The sequence below is a fragment of the Eupeodes corollae genome, chromosome 1 (assembly GCF_945859685.1).
Source record: "Eupeodes corollae chromosome 1, idEupCoro1.1, whole genome shotgun sequence".
Taxonomy (NCBI): Eukaryota; Metazoa; Arthropoda; class Insecta; order Diptera; family Syrphidae; genus Eupeodes; species Eupeodes corollae.
The window spans coordinates 135,996,723-136,011,990 of NC_079147.1; the positions used below are offsets into that span (position 1 = coordinate 135,996,723).

The 15,268-nt window shown below is 33.7% G+C and overlaps 2 protein-coding genes across 2 annotated transcripts in view; one reads left to right on the top strand and one right to left on the bottom strand.

Annotated features, from left to right (window-relative positions):
* Positions 1 to 11,988, top strand: part of LOC129939278 (uncharacterized) — a 59,113-nt gene extending 47,125 nt beyond the window's left edge. Inside the window, exons 16-20 of the mRNA XM_056047245.1 lie at positions 10,454 to 10,597; positions 10,668 to 10,844; positions 10,909 to 11,158; positions 11,223 to 11,559; positions 11,629 to 11,988. Coding sequence (XP_055903220.1) covers positions 10,454 to 10,597; positions 10,668 to 10,844; positions 10,909 to 11,158; positions 11,223 to 11,559; positions 11,629 to 11,806 — 1,086 coding nt within the window. The 3' untranslated portion in view covers positions 11,807 to 11,988. The remainder of the gene's footprint in view (positions 1 to 10,453; positions 10,598 to 10,667; positions 10,845 to 10,908; positions 11,159 to 11,222; positions 11,560 to 11,628) is intronic.
* On the bottom strand, positions 855 to 2,699 carry LOC129939279 (arginine kinase). The gene is made up of 5 exons (XM_056047246.1): positions 2,539 to 2,699; positions 2,211 to 2,461; positions 1,667 to 2,141; positions 1,336 to 1,600; positions 855 to 1,280 (listed from the first exon to the last, which is right to left on the bottom strand). Exons 1-5 carry the CDS (start codon positions 2,545 to 2,547, stop codon positions 916 to 918), a joined length of 1,365 nt encoding a protein of 454 aa, XP_055903221.1. The 5' UTR covers positions 2,548 to 2,699; the 3' UTR covers positions 855 to 915.
* Positions 11,989 to 15,268: the final 3,280 nt, after the last annotated feature.

The following is a 15,268-nucleotide window of genomic DNA, read 5'->3' on the forward strand; positions in this document are numbered from 1 at the left end:
TTTTTCATACAACTGAAAGCTGAACTTTAGTACTCTATGATTTATTTATTGTCTGCACAACTTCATTTGATACATTCTGTAAATGGGTCCCTTGTCAATTTGAAAAGAAGTAACTAATATTTCTTTACAATACAAAATACAAATCGTGATGGACTTGTAGCTTCCTTGAGGAGTGCTTTGTAGACAATAATTTTGTTGGTACTTTGTGTACTAAAGTAAAGTTCCGAACTTGAAATTCATGACACTTCAAAAACTAACTAGTTGTTTTGGTCAAAATGTACGTTCAAAGAATGAAGTTGACTGCAAATTAAATCCCTTATGTTGCCTGAACCTGCCCAAAAACTTCCTATGGGAAGTTAATAATCTGGAAAGAGAATGGTACGGTTTGGTCTTATCAGACGAAAACTATTTAATTTTAGTAGCTCTGATGTGTTAAAAAGCTTCACCACATTTGTTGTATAACAAGCTTGGACTGGAAATATCGTTGAACAATATCAAAAACTCGTAGTTGATTTTAAAGAATTTTTTTCAAATGCTTTTCTTAACATCTTAAGGAAATAGTTAATAATAAGAGATGGCAAAATACCCAGCAATATTTGAAAAAATTTAGAAGGTATTTCCCCAAATTTGTGTGCGTATTTAGTTAAAACCGAGTTTATGAACCTAATTTTACGATTTTTCCCGGTCATATTCTTTTGGGACATCATTTTTGATTTTGGCAGTTCTGTTAACTTGGCAATAACACAGAGGAACATGTTTTTTTAAACTAGTTATTCTCAAATTATGGTTTTATATTTTAAAAAAATCTCCAATCAAAGTATATTTAAGTTTCTTAAAAAAAAAGTTTTACAAAGTGTTTTCTAAAAGTAAAATATATTTTGGTCAAGAATCTCGTTAAGGTTTCGTCAAAATCTTCTATTCGTTCATTTCTTCTTCTTGTTCGAGTTTAAGCAGCTCTGATATGCCGTCATGCAACAATTTAACTAATTCAAATTCTGTGTGCCCCAAACGACGTCTATTAGAAATATCGATAATACCATCTTCGATTGCAGTGTGTTCGCCTCCAGTTCCACGAATTTGTAAATTCAATTCGTCAGATAGAGTTTTCAATCGATCCATATTTTTTGAAAGCAATGGTAGCCTTATATGCACAGAAGCTCGTAAAGTAGTTCCCAGGTTACTAGGGCATGCGGTTAAGAAACCATAGCGATCATGATGAGCAAAATTCAAACGTTCCTCTAATTCGCGCAAGCCATTTACCATTCTATGGTAAACGTCACCTAGAAAAAGAATTTTAAAAATGTTTTTTTCTTAAGTTAAAATAAAACCGTTTACCTATATCACCACTCGGAGTCTTTGATATAATTCGCAAATGATCTTCCTCGTTCACCCAAACTAAAAAAGTTTCAGCTGGATTGTGAAAAATTCCACGACCTGTTGGCCAGAACCGGTAGCAACCAGCGGTTGCAAGAAACTCGTCACCTTTGTGAAATAGAATCCTTCGACCAACCATTTCTGCTTGGGTGTCTGCATCCAGATCTTTAAGAGATAAATAAACACCAGCATGTTCACCATCCAACGACTCAACTGCTTCAATAACCTGCAATTTTCAAACACTATGTTATTTCAAAGGAAATATTTTAGCATAATACCAAAACCAGCCCACCTTTTGTTCGATTTCAACGTATTGGTCTTCGGTTATTTTGGGGAAGTAAGGATGGTCCACCAAATTGCGAGCAATGCGTATCCTTGTGGAAACAATGTACTTGTGATCCGGATCGAGGTTTTCGATTTCATCAATATCACCCCAATTTGAATCCTTCTGCAGACGTTCTTCGCCTGCATTTTCAGACTGCCCATGGTAATCTACTATAATGGGATCAAAGAGGCTCCGATAGACATCATAGGATGCCGCATCGGCTGCGTATATACCAACCGATGATGAGTGGTGCTCTAATCCAGATTTCACACAATCTAGTAGATTTGCCTCGACGGGTGCTGGGGTGAACAATTTTTTTAGTTCGTCACAAATTTCTTTTGTTAAGTGCTTGCGCAACAGAGAATCTGCACACTCCTCATCTGCCATAAGGGCTTTAAATCCTTTATCTATTAGTACTGCTACTTCATGGGGTGTTAGTTTCCTATTGAGAGAAATAAAATGTTGCATATAATTTTGGTATATAAGATGTGGAACTAAAATAAAACATTACACTTTTGATTTCACCGTTTCTAGTTCTTGCTCAAGGCGATTAATAGTGCGATTAGCTTCTTCAACCTCAGCTTTAAGAGCTTCATACATAGCATCATCTGGACACGTTTCACACATGTATTTGCGTACATAACGAATTGCATCGTCAGGTTTATTTTGCTCTTCGTAAAGTTTTATAAGTGACTTGCTGAGGGCATCAACAACGCCACTTCTTTCCAAATATTTTCGGAATTGGGTGCGCTTAGCTTCGAGCTGTATATTAAAATTATAACAATGAATTAAGTATAAATTAATTTTTTGTTTTAAATCTATAAAAATTGAGGACTCACAGATGTCATATTTACTAAAAAATAGTGTTTTTTTTTTTAAATTTCTGGTACACAAGATTTGAAAACGGTAACTTTATCAAAAAATGATGTATTTATTTTTAGTTTATTTTATGTATTAATTTATTATTTCGATCAAACAAACAATCAAAAGTAAACGTTGCTACGGTATTTTTAAGTAGTAAAGGGTACAGTGTACAGTGAAATGAGTAAATATAAAAATTGAATGCAGTACACGTCAGAAAATTATTGTATTGTAATCGGTCCCATTTTGACACTTCTTGACGTTTCAAGGTCCCTAAAATCTAGATAAAGGATTTAAAAAAAAGATTCTTGTGTGTGCTTGTGCACATCTTCAATAATAACGTTTTTGACATCTGCTAATATTTTTGGAAAAATAGAAGTGACAATAAACAATAGTTTAAAAAAAATTGATTTTAAAATCGAATATCTTGGCAATACTTTAAGATATTACATTTAAAATTATTTCATCTTATACAAAATATTGTTTTTAACATTTAGTAATTTTTGTTTAGTTCCAACTGTCAATTTTTTTAATAAAATATTAAGAGTCTACAAGAAATACTTCTTAAAATTAGTAAAAACTGATGTTTCGTTCCACAAAGAATTAATAAAGACATTCACTTCTTCAAATTGTTAATTGTTTGTTGTAAACGTAAGATCATGTTCTTGGCAAAATTGAATCGCTTTTTTTTGAACAATAAAAACTTTCAAAAAATGCTCGTTAAATTGTTTTTCGAACAAAAATTTTAGGAACAATAACTTATTTTAACACATGCAACATTTTGTTTCTAACTTTTAGCAATTTTTTAGAATAATTAAATTGACAACTTTGGTTTTTAACTTAAACTTTTAACATTAACTTCAAATTGTTTTATCTTACATAAAATGTTGCTTTTATTAATTGTTGAACTTATAAAAAAAAATTAAAAAACTACGGATGGGCAGGGATGGGAAGTTATAAGTGAAGGTTGCAACACAAGCTCAAATTTGAAAGAAAATTTAAGAACAACACCCACATAGTTAAACTAGAGTTAGTTCGGGTAATGTGGAGTGGTCGGATAATGTGGAGCACCAGCACCACTGTATTCGATTTCCTTATAGGCCCCATACACTACACATGCCTGCATGCGCAAGCACAAAAATGCGCAAACACTCTTTCCCCATACACTACGCATGCAAACTGTACAAAATTCAGTTTTGTGTTCACCGCTGAACAGAAAACTTTAAAAAATGTCAAGCTCCGACTCCGCTGCTGCGGCAATTTTGATTGCTTTAGCCCTTGACTGAGCAAATGTAGCACACACACCACTCATGCTTGCATGCACAAGCAAGAAAATATCAAAAATTTTTGATATTGCTCATGCCGCTTGCACAAACACACAGTTCACACCATACACTGGCAGTTTGCATGCGCAAGCACTGTATGCGCATGCAGGCATGTGTAGTGTATGGGCCCTATTAGCAAGAATGAGTTGAAGTATGTTTGTTGTTAGTTTACTAACACAAAGACATTTATCAGTTAAGGGCACGTACGCAGAGGTAAAAGGTTTTGCGCAGTTTGACTTTATTAGTTCATTTGTTGTGGAGTGCAGTCGATGTTAGTTTTGGTTCCGAGAAAAAAGTTTGTGAGAGGTAAGAGATAGAGGTGTGGTTGGTGTGTTATTGGCCTCTAAAAAAATTGATGTTTCAAAATCAACCTTACAACGGATGGCACGAAGTGGTAAGACAATAAGTGAACTTTTATCTACACTCTTGGGGCGGAAACCTGGAAGAAGAACTGGTGCAATATTTACATGAAATGGAAAATCGCTTTTGGGTTTTTTCTAGACATGATTTATGGAGCCTAGCATTCCAAATCGCTGAAAAAAAACAACATCCCCAATAAATTTTCATTACTACATAAGACCGCAGGAAAAGATTGGCTATACGGCTTTCTCAAACGCAATAAACGTGAAATAAGCTTGCGACATCCCACAGGAACTTCAATTGACAGAACCAGACGCTTTGCACCAGAAAATGTGAATATATTTTTCAATATTTTGGAGGGATTATATGAAAAATATAACTACCCCCGATCCAGAATATGGAACGTTGATGAGACCGGTTTAAGTATTGTTCAGTCCAACCAGCCGTATGTTTTGGCAAAAAAGGGAAACGCCAAATAGGAGCTTTAACTTCAGCAGAACGTGGCGCTCTGGTCACAGAGGAATTTTATACCACCCTTCTTTATATTTCCGAGAAAAAGAAATAATCCACTATTAGTGAACAATGCGCCCGTAGATTCCAAGGCCAGTTTTCACAGCTCTGGCTGGATTTAAGCTTCCATATTTTCAGAATGGTTTTATCACTTTCGTTAATTTGCAAAGCCATCAGAAGAGAACTCCGTTCTTTTAATTTTAGGTGGCCACTACACCAACACAAGAAATGTCGAGGTTATCGAAATTGCTCGTAAAAATTTTGTAGCGATTGTGACTCTTCCTCCACATTGCACCCACAAGATGCAGCCTTTAGATAGGGCCTTTATGGGACCTTTAAAAAATGCAACAACGAAGAAATCAGGCAATTTATGAGAGAAAAATCACGAAAAGTCGGGTTGGGTGACTTTGCTCCAACTGGCCAAGTCGCAGTTAGTGCCTTCAAATTTTGTGGAATATTTCAATTTAACATACATATTTTGTCGGAGGCTGATTTCTTAGCAGATGAGACTGAATCTGAGCAATCACATGCGGAAGAACCTCAAGGCCTTGACAATGAGATAAATAATGAAGAACACGTAAAATCTCAAAGCCTTGACAGAGAAACTATGAAGAACACTTTACTTCATGGGAAATTTCTCCTCCCCCAAAATGAAAGAGGATGCCTAAGACTAACAGAGAAAGAAAATGTGAATCACAGGTTTTGACATCTTTCCCATATAAAAACCATCTGCAGTAACAAATTGAGAAAGCTGAAAATCCACCAAAACTTAAATAGTGAAAAAAGCTACAAAGAAGTCAGAAGTGGCCCAATCAGACAAATCATCTATATCAAAACGCCACCGTTTGAGGATTCTGAAGATGGAATTGTTGAGTTTCCGTATTTAAGAGATACCCAATGCAATCTTTGTGATGATTCTTAGGGTGATGACAAAAGCGGTGGAAGATGGCTTCCATGCCTTCAATGTAATTTGGTTTGGGCTCATCAAAAATACACACCAAATAGAAGCACGATGCTCGTTTTGTACATCGTGTGACAAAACTTTTTCTTAAATTTGTACTAATTTACATTCAACATTTTACATAATTGCAATACAAAAATAATTTTATTCAATGGATTACAGTGTAATATCTATTTATGAATTATTTATAATATTTCAATTAAGAAATTTAGTTTTGTTTTTTTTTAGGTTGTTTTTATTACTTTTGTACCTCAATTATTTATATAACTTTATATCTTAAAAAATGTATGTTTCTTTAAAATTATTCAAAGAATTTATTACTTATCTGCTTAATAAGAAGTCAATATCTTAATTTAATTTATTGTTTGGTTTGTGTTTAATAAATTTCAACAAATAACTTGGATATGTGTTCTTCGTTGAATTATTTGTTTAATTTTTCCATTTCGGGTAAAGTGGAGCACTACTCAGCAATACCCGAACCCATGGGTACCACATTACTCGACACTTTACAGAAGGGCCAATTTTACAACTTTTCTAAACTTTTGTAAATATCTTATAAAACAATTAAAAATCAAGTACACGAGTGGGTAAATTTGCTGGCCAACTCTCCAGACAAATATATAACCTTGAAATCTGAACAGAAGACTTTTTGATTTCAAAGATATGACCGAAAATATTAAGGGTACTCCACATTATCCGAACTTACTCTATATGAATCCATATTAATGCCTTTTGGACAAAGAACTAATTTAAACTCTATTACGCTTTTAATTTTTACCAACAAGAATTGAACTTGATATACAGTACTGTGCAAAACATTTTCAACTATCAACGTAAAAAAACGTAAAAGTTGTCAAAAATTCCACAAAAGCACTGCGTTTAAAAAAACAATAATGATTTCAGCTGTGCAAAACATTTCCATCTAGTGGCCATTTCTCCTTTCGTTTCATTTTGATAACCGTTTATCTGATTTATTTTGAGTTTGGTAATTTTATACGTGTAGCTTGATTTGTTGAGTTAGTTTTTTTTAGCCGGGACTTTGTTCGTTAAAACTGTTTTTAAGATACATTTTTTTTTTAGATTGAAAAAAATAAGTTGTGGCGGGAAACAAATATATTTATCTTATATAAAATCCAGAATTTTGAGCGGTTTCTAAAATGGAGCATCACAAATAGAAATTTTCCATTCACAAATTAACTACTTGTAGAATCATCAAAAGTAGAAGAGGAAGGCCTCGAAGCACCACAGCAAGAGATGATTGAAGAATAACAAATTTCTTCCAAAGAAACCCCACGGCATCATCCAGGGAAGCAAAAATTGAACTTAAGTTACCCATTGATCCATCAACTATCAGACGACGCGCACTGCAGGCCAGAATGAGTGGTTTCCAGATATCAAAAGACTCATTTATTTAAATAAAAATGTAAAAGCTCGTTTGGCTTTTTCAAACACTCAACTCAATTGGAGTCCCCAAAAATGGGAAATGATCTTGTTTTCTGACGAATCAAACTTCAATATGCACGGATCGGGTAGAAAACAACATGTCAGGAGGCCAAGAGGTGACAGGCTAATACAAAAATATACTAAAGGGATAGTCAAACATGTAGGTGGTTCAATTTTGGTCTTGGGCTGCTTCTCTGGCCAAGGAGTCGATCCAGTTCGACAAGTGGAGGGCATAATAAAGTCTGATTACTGTGTAGACATCTTTTGTAACACCATGCTGCCTTATGGCAATTGGGAAATGGACGTTTCAACACGACAATGATCCCAAACATAAGTCGAAATTGGCCACAAAGTGCACTACAGAAAAAAAAGATTGAGGATTTACCATGGCCAGCCCATTCCCCACACCAAAACCCAATAGAGAACCTGTGAGAAATTGTGAAGGCAAGAATTGGTAGCAACATTTGTAAGTACAAAAGTGACCTATTTGCTGGAATTCAGAGGCAGTGGAATGACATTCCAAAAACGGTTATTAATAACCTTATACCTTCGATGCCCAGAAGATTAACAGCCGTTATATAAAATAAAAGGTTCGCATTTAAATATTAATATTTCCTTGCCTTAAAGTCAGTGTTGGATTTACGCCTAGGCCCGTGAGGCCCGGCCTAGGGCGGCATAATTTGAGGGGCGGCAACATTTTTGAAATGCCAAAATTTTAGAGGCGCAATTAAAAAAAATTATTGCTTGAAATGGAAAAAAATAATTAAAAAATAACGGTGATACTTATAGTTAAGTTTTATACAATTTTTAAAGACAACATTTTGTTTTACTAGCCAGTTTTTAATTCAAGTTAAAACTATGCACAGTTTTTGAAAAATTTAATTTTAAACTCAAAATTTGAGTAAAAAAAGTTAAAAAAAAGGTTTAAAGTGTAATTTTTTAATACTTCAAAATTATCTACCATTGTTTTTATTTCAGAATTTATCCATTTTTATCTGAACATTTAAAATTGTATGCGCACCCTGGAAGTGGAAATACTTCGTATTTGTCTAAAACAATTTATGAAGAAATTATATTGTTAATTCAGTGAAGTGCAATCTGCTAAGTATTTTGGTATAATTGTAGACTCTACGCCTTATATTGCACATGTTGATCAGCTTTTATATAATTATCAGATATGTTCGTGATAACGGTGAGATTGTTGAAAGGTTTCTAGAATTTCTACCAAATATCAGCCATAAAGCTAAAGATATTGAGGATGCTTTGTTAAAATCTCTCAAAAATAATGGTTTGGACACAATGAACTGTCGTGGTCAATCTTATGATAATGCAAGCAATATGTCAGGTATATATTCAGGCCTTCAGACACGAGCAAAACAATTAATCCTTTAACAGATTACGTTCCTTGTGCCGCTCATTCTTTAAATTTGGTAGGATCATATGCAGTTGAATAGGTAACAGAAGCTGTAGACTTTTTTTCTACTTTGCAAGAACTATACAATTTCTTTACTATATCCACACATCGTTGGGAGATTTTAGTGCAGCGTACAAATTTGAGAGTTGTTTAAGTAAAGAGTCTTTCTCAAACTCGTGGGTCTGCTCGACATGATGCATGTTATGCATTAGAAAAAGAGTGGTCTGCAATAATTGATGCACTGGAATTTATTGCCGAAAGCAGGGATGAGAAACCTACTACGCGAGCTGGAGCTACAGGATTGCAGCGGAAATTTCCGAATTTAGAAACAGCAATCCTAGTCATTATTTGGAATATAATTTTAGATCGATTTAATGATGCTAGTAAGAAGCTTCAAGAATCTCAAGCTGATTTATCATCCGTTGTTCAGATCTATAACTCTCTGGCTCTATTTCTTCAAGACATGAGAGACAGACAATTTTCTGATTATGAAGAAAAAGCCAAGACACTATATGGAGTTCACGATTATTATCGTTATGATACTCATCGCAAAAAAACCAGAAGAATTCAGCCAGATGAGTCACGGGTAAATGAAAGAACACCTTTTTCTGGACAAGAAAATTTTCGCACAAATGTTTATTACCCTATTCTAGACACTCTGAGTGTACAATTGGCCGGGCGTAAAAGTGCATATGAAAAGCTTTACGAAAATTTTAATTTTTTTGATGATTTATCCGAAATAGATACAAACGAATTGAAAAATCTTGCCAATAAACTAGTCAGTAAGTATCCTGACGATTTGGAAGAGACGTTAGGCAATGAATGTATACATTTACATTTTCAACTGAAAGATTCCTTAGCAAATACGAAAGATGTACGCTCTGCACAAAAAATATGCAATGTAATGCATTCACGGAGTCTTCGAGATGTTTATCCGAATGTGGACATTGCTCTCCGTATTTTTTTGAGTATTCGGGCTACAAATTGTTCAGAAGAAAGATCTTTTTCCACTCTAAAACGCGTAAAAACCTATTTACGCGCAAGCATGGGCCAAGATAGACTTAATCCTCTTGCATTACTGTCAATTGAAGCTAACTAGTCCAAGAAATTAATTATGACGATACAATCGACGTTTTTGCGCAGACCAAAGCCAGAAAAAAGAATTTTTAAAATTAATTAATATTGAAAAAAATATTTATGATTTCTCTGTTTAAAGTTTATAACTTATTTATCTGTCATGTTTATTATTTATGTATATTTAAAAAAATATATTCAATAAATGAAGTTATTTTAAAATAAAAATATTGGATCAAAATTAATGAAATTCAATGTGACAAAAAGGGCGGCGCACCGGACTGGGCCTAGGGCGGCAGCAAGCCTAAATCCGTCATTGCTTAAAGTAAGAAAATAGTTTGAAATTTTGTTGTGAGATCTAAATTGCAAATGTTTTTCACAGCAATTTTACCAACTATGAAATTATTTAGTTTTTTTTTGTTTTAGTAAAGAGCGTTAATTTTTCTCCAGCAATCATAACGTAATATTAAAAAAGTTTAGACAACTAAGAACATAATTTTGCTGTTTGATTTCTAAACAATTTTTTTTAATGAAAAATGTTGGAGGTTTTAGTTTCAAATGTTTTGCACAGTACTGTTTACTCGTATATCCTCTAAAAAAGTACTTGCACTGAGTATATCAAAGTCATTAACTAAAGACACTAGCTGGCCCGATCGATATTTTTATTGGCATTTTAAATATTTATCTACAATATTTACTATAAATATTCAAGCATACATTTCTTAAGTTCTTTCGTTTTTGTTGACTACCAAACATTTTTCTGTATTATATTTTGTATTAAAAACAACAATTATTTTGATTTTTAGGCCTGCCTTAACTTTACATACTCACCATTAGTTTTCACAAAACGACCACATACACTTGATGGCAAGATCATATTTGGTAAAACCTTAGGAGAGGAATCTTGTCCAATGGATGCATCAAAAGTTATAATGGTTGCCACTGCAGGGGTAAGTTTCATTCGATCATCCATTTAAAAAATTATAGCAAAACTAATATTTCTCATTTATCCAAATCTAGCCTTCAGAACATGCACATCAATATTTCTTAAATGACACCGAGCTCATCGATACAAACTATTGTCCAAAGGAAGTTCTTAAATTTAGTCCAATACCAACTTCTAAGTATTGCAAACGAATTAATTTTGAAAACTTTACGTCTATTACACGTTATGGTATCGATTTGAAATTTACTGATGTTGGTTTTTATTTAAAGAAAAAAAAGACACATTTTAGATTTAATTTTTGTCCTTTTTTCATAGATGCCAGAATGGTTTGCATTATGGTCTAACCGCTTAGATCATCTTGTATCTGCCCTGTCTAGCAAAAAGGTGGAACGATTGAATCTGGATAAGGAGCTTGATGTTTCTATTCAAACCCCTAACGACAATTTCCAATTGATAATTGGAGTAAACAATGTCACCTGGACCACCTATGATATCCCACTTCTTCAAAAATTGGATTCGAAATATGATATTTCGGAACAGCTTTCATATGATACTGGACTAAAAAGTAAATAATAAGTTAGCTAGTCTTTCAAATGTAAATCGTTTCTTCTTGTATTGTTCGAATTAAGGGTCATGTTCAATAATTAACGGAATGGTGAGCACTTTCGATGATCATCCCCTTAATATTAGCGAATATTTCAAACGTAATGGATCTTGTATAACGCTTCTTGCGGCAGACTGCTCCACACAACCAAAAATGGCAATATTCCTTATTCCACCAGCGGACGAAGAACAAACCAACTATGGCTTAAAAATTCATATCGGTGAAACGTTTTTAACCTTCAATCCTCAGACAAACGTGTCAAGCCAAGGTCCTGTTTACATAGGACTTAATAATACCTACAAAGTAGACATTAGGTCTAGTCCGTTCCATTATCCAAATGATAAAAAAGACTTTGAATTCAGGTAAGGTTACACTCTATCACAGCATAGGTACAATTATCTATTTAATTTGTTTTTGTTAATAATTTTCAGAGTTGGCGTAAACGAACAGAATATTATGAATATAGAGCACAATTCCATGAAATCAACAATACAATTCGATATGAACAATTTACTCAACTTGGAAATATTCGGAGTATTCAAAAGTAAAATCTGTGGTTTATGCAGCAAGCCTCTTAATCGGATCTCGGGCTATACTATTTGTGCTTAAAAGTGCACTTATAATAATATTTTTGACGTTTTATTCTTATTCAAATAAATAAATTAAATAATTAAATATTTTATTTTAAAATTAAATTTAAAGACAAAAATCATAGCATTATAATGTTGTATTTCATACCACTGTGGTATTTTTATTAAAATTTTGTAAATAAAATAAATATAAAACTAGAATATGCTATGAGTTTTTCTATTTTTAAGTAAGTCTGAGTGCTAACTTTCGGGGTAATATGCTAAATTACTTAAGGAGGCCCTACAGTCCTGTGTGAACTAAGGCCTCACCCAACAAACTTCCCCATCTTCTCGGTCCCTAGCTAGATGTCTCTAGTTTCGTGCTCAAGTTGGGTGAGGTCATTTTCCACTTGTGCGCGCCACCACTATGCTGTGGGTGTGGATTCGAAGACTTTCCGGGCCGGAGCATTGGTTTCCATGCACTCTTCGTGACCCAGCCATCTTAGTCGTTGGACTTTTTCCCTTCTGGCTGTACAGCCCGTACAGCTCGTCGTTCCATCTTCTCCTCCACTCCCCTTCGATGCATAAGGGAACGTTAATCACACGAAGAACCGACAAAAGGTGCTTTCATTCGCTTTTATCACAGTCCATGCTTCTGCACCGTATAGCAGGACGGGGATGATAAGGGTCTTATAGAGCAACACTTTGGTCCCTCGCAGAGGTCTCAATTGCTTTCTTAGCCCAAAGAAACAGCGGTTAGCAAGAGTTATTCTTCGTTTGATCTCAGCGCTGGTGTTGTTTTCTGTGTTTACAGCGGAGCCTAGGTAGACGAAGTCCTTGACTACTCCAAAGTTACGTCTGTCAATGGTAACGATTTGAACAAGACGCCGATGTTGTACGGCCTTTCTTGACGACAGCATGTACTTTGTTAACTTCCCATAGGAAGTTATTGTAATGGGTCCGATTTGTCAAATTGAAAATTTTGACATTTCTCGACGTTTCAAGGTCCCTAAAGTCAAAATAAAAGATTTTTAGAAAAATGTCTGTGCGTGCGTGTTCGTACGTCCGTACGTTCGCTACGTTTTTTTCGTCGTCCATAGCTCAAGAACTAGAAGAGATATCGATTTCAAATCAATTTTTTTGTACAGATAATAAGGCAGAAAAATGCAGAAAGGGCTCTCAAGAAAATGGCGTGGGTGTTTTTTTCCATAGCAGTTTGAAAAAAGGTGAGCATTTTAGTCAACCCTAAATATCTTACGAACCAAAACCGCTAGAGACTTGAATTAAATTTTATATAATATATTGTAACGTGATATCAAAAACTTATATTTTTTGAAAAAAATCCATTTAACGGTTTTTTTTATAAATCAAAAAAACTGAAAAAAAAATTTGTCACCTCCAAAATTTTACGACTAAAATATGATTTTATCTCCAAAACAATTTTGTGTAACGAAGAATAATGTTTTTGACATCTGATAAAATTTTGAAAAAAATCGAATAGACAGTTAAAAGCTTTAAAAGTTGTTTGAAAGATGTTTTTATTAAAATAATGAACTTTTACTTAACCGTGTGCGGTTTTCGTATACTTGGGTTTTCGTTCAATTGGAATCATGCAAATCTTTAAACACTTTCAAGTTTTGAAATATGTACTCCTTGTTAAGGGGACCACATTAATAGATGTATCCAAAGAACAGACAGATCAGGTAACGTAGAAGTTGGAAAATTTATTTGGCCAACGTTTCACAAAGCCGAGTGCTGAGTTGGCTTTGAGTTTTATATCGTCGTCGTTCTATGAAATCTCCCTAAGTCCATTTTCCGCAAAAATGAAATAAATACACTACGTTCATGCAAATGACAAAATTTATATTTTTTCAAAACTCCCTAAGCCTAACGATGCACCATTTTTAAAGTATAACGACGATATATAACGAAAATTAAGCCTTTGGTCATATTATAAGAGTCCAAGGACGCGAATAACCTCAACAGAGGCAATAGGTTCGAAATGGAGAAAGTATTGACGGAGTGAAGTTTTTTCTCGCTTTTGTGAAAAAGTAATTAATAGAGATTAATTTTTTCTATTAAGATCTTTTTACACTAGACTAAAAAACTGTCGAGGTCTAGTTGACTAAGGTTAGAATCATCGTCGAACGGATTTGAAATTTTGTGTGTCATCAATGTAAAGTGAGATATTGGAATTTTTAGAAATCAACTCTATATTATTAATATTTAGGCTAAAAAGGAGGGGACCTAAGTGGCTATATTGTGGTACGCCAAAGGTAGCAGGAAAAGGGTAAAAAAGAGCGCTTCTAAAGCGAACATTACAACAAAACAGGTTTAAAGCCATGAGCAAAAAGCTTGAATATTATAAGTCTGCGTTATATTGCGTTATATTGGACAATTTGGCAATTGTGAGTTGGGGTTACGAAGGTTTTCCACCTATAGTGAATACAAATTTACCTCGGAGTGTATCTCTCTCTTGAAAATTGAAAATTTAAATTAAGCTTAAGTTTCCCACGGGAATGGAAAACACGCAAATGCTTGCAAGTCACTTAGTGCATTTGTTAACATTCTCTGAAAGCCGGTGAGTTGTACGTACCAGTAGATGGCTCAATTATATCTTCATCTGTCTGTAATTTTTTATATACTCTGGTGCTTTATCTATAGTTGCTATTTTTGTTCATAAAAATTATTTTTAGTTAATGTTCCTCCCTCTAAGTGAAATTTATTCTGGTATTCTTTGCATATTTTTAAAATTTCTGTTTTTGCGTCATTATCTAAACTGTCTGCCTTTATTTCATTTCGAATGTTATTAAATCTGTCTTCATCTACTAAATTGTTTTAAAACTGTAGTACTGCGTAGTTGGAAACTGGTTCTATTCCCAAAGAAATATGATTTAATTTTGACATGTTTAATTCCTATAGCTGGTATTAATGAATTTGCTATAAATATTCCCTTCATAATTTCTTTTCCATAAATTAAACTGTCTAAATCTAAATTAATTTTTTGAATTATCTCTGTTCCACCTATATCGTGATATTACTATAAATGTCTCTTGTGTCCATATTCATTGGCAATATTATTTCTTCTCCATTTAATGAGATTACCAGAACACATGTCTCATAATCAATTTTGCAATTGTATTTTAATAACAAACCTCTACCCAAAATTTCATCTGTTGATAAATTTAAACTATCATCATTTACATTAAATGTATGTTCCAATTTCATGTCTTCTATGCGTAACTCTATTTTCGCTATACCTTTAGTTAATATTGATTCTTCAGACATACCATTTATCTCGCAATTTCTACCATACTCTACTCTAATAGTACCTAATGCATTATTTTTGATTATTGAAAAATAGGCTCCTGTGTCTATTAATAAAATTATTGGTTGATTTCTACCCTTTTATCTAAATTTTATAAAATTTGTTTGTCCTTCTAAAGTTTTACTGTGAATTATCTTCTTCTTGACATTGCCCACGGATTTTGTTGGCCGGGGA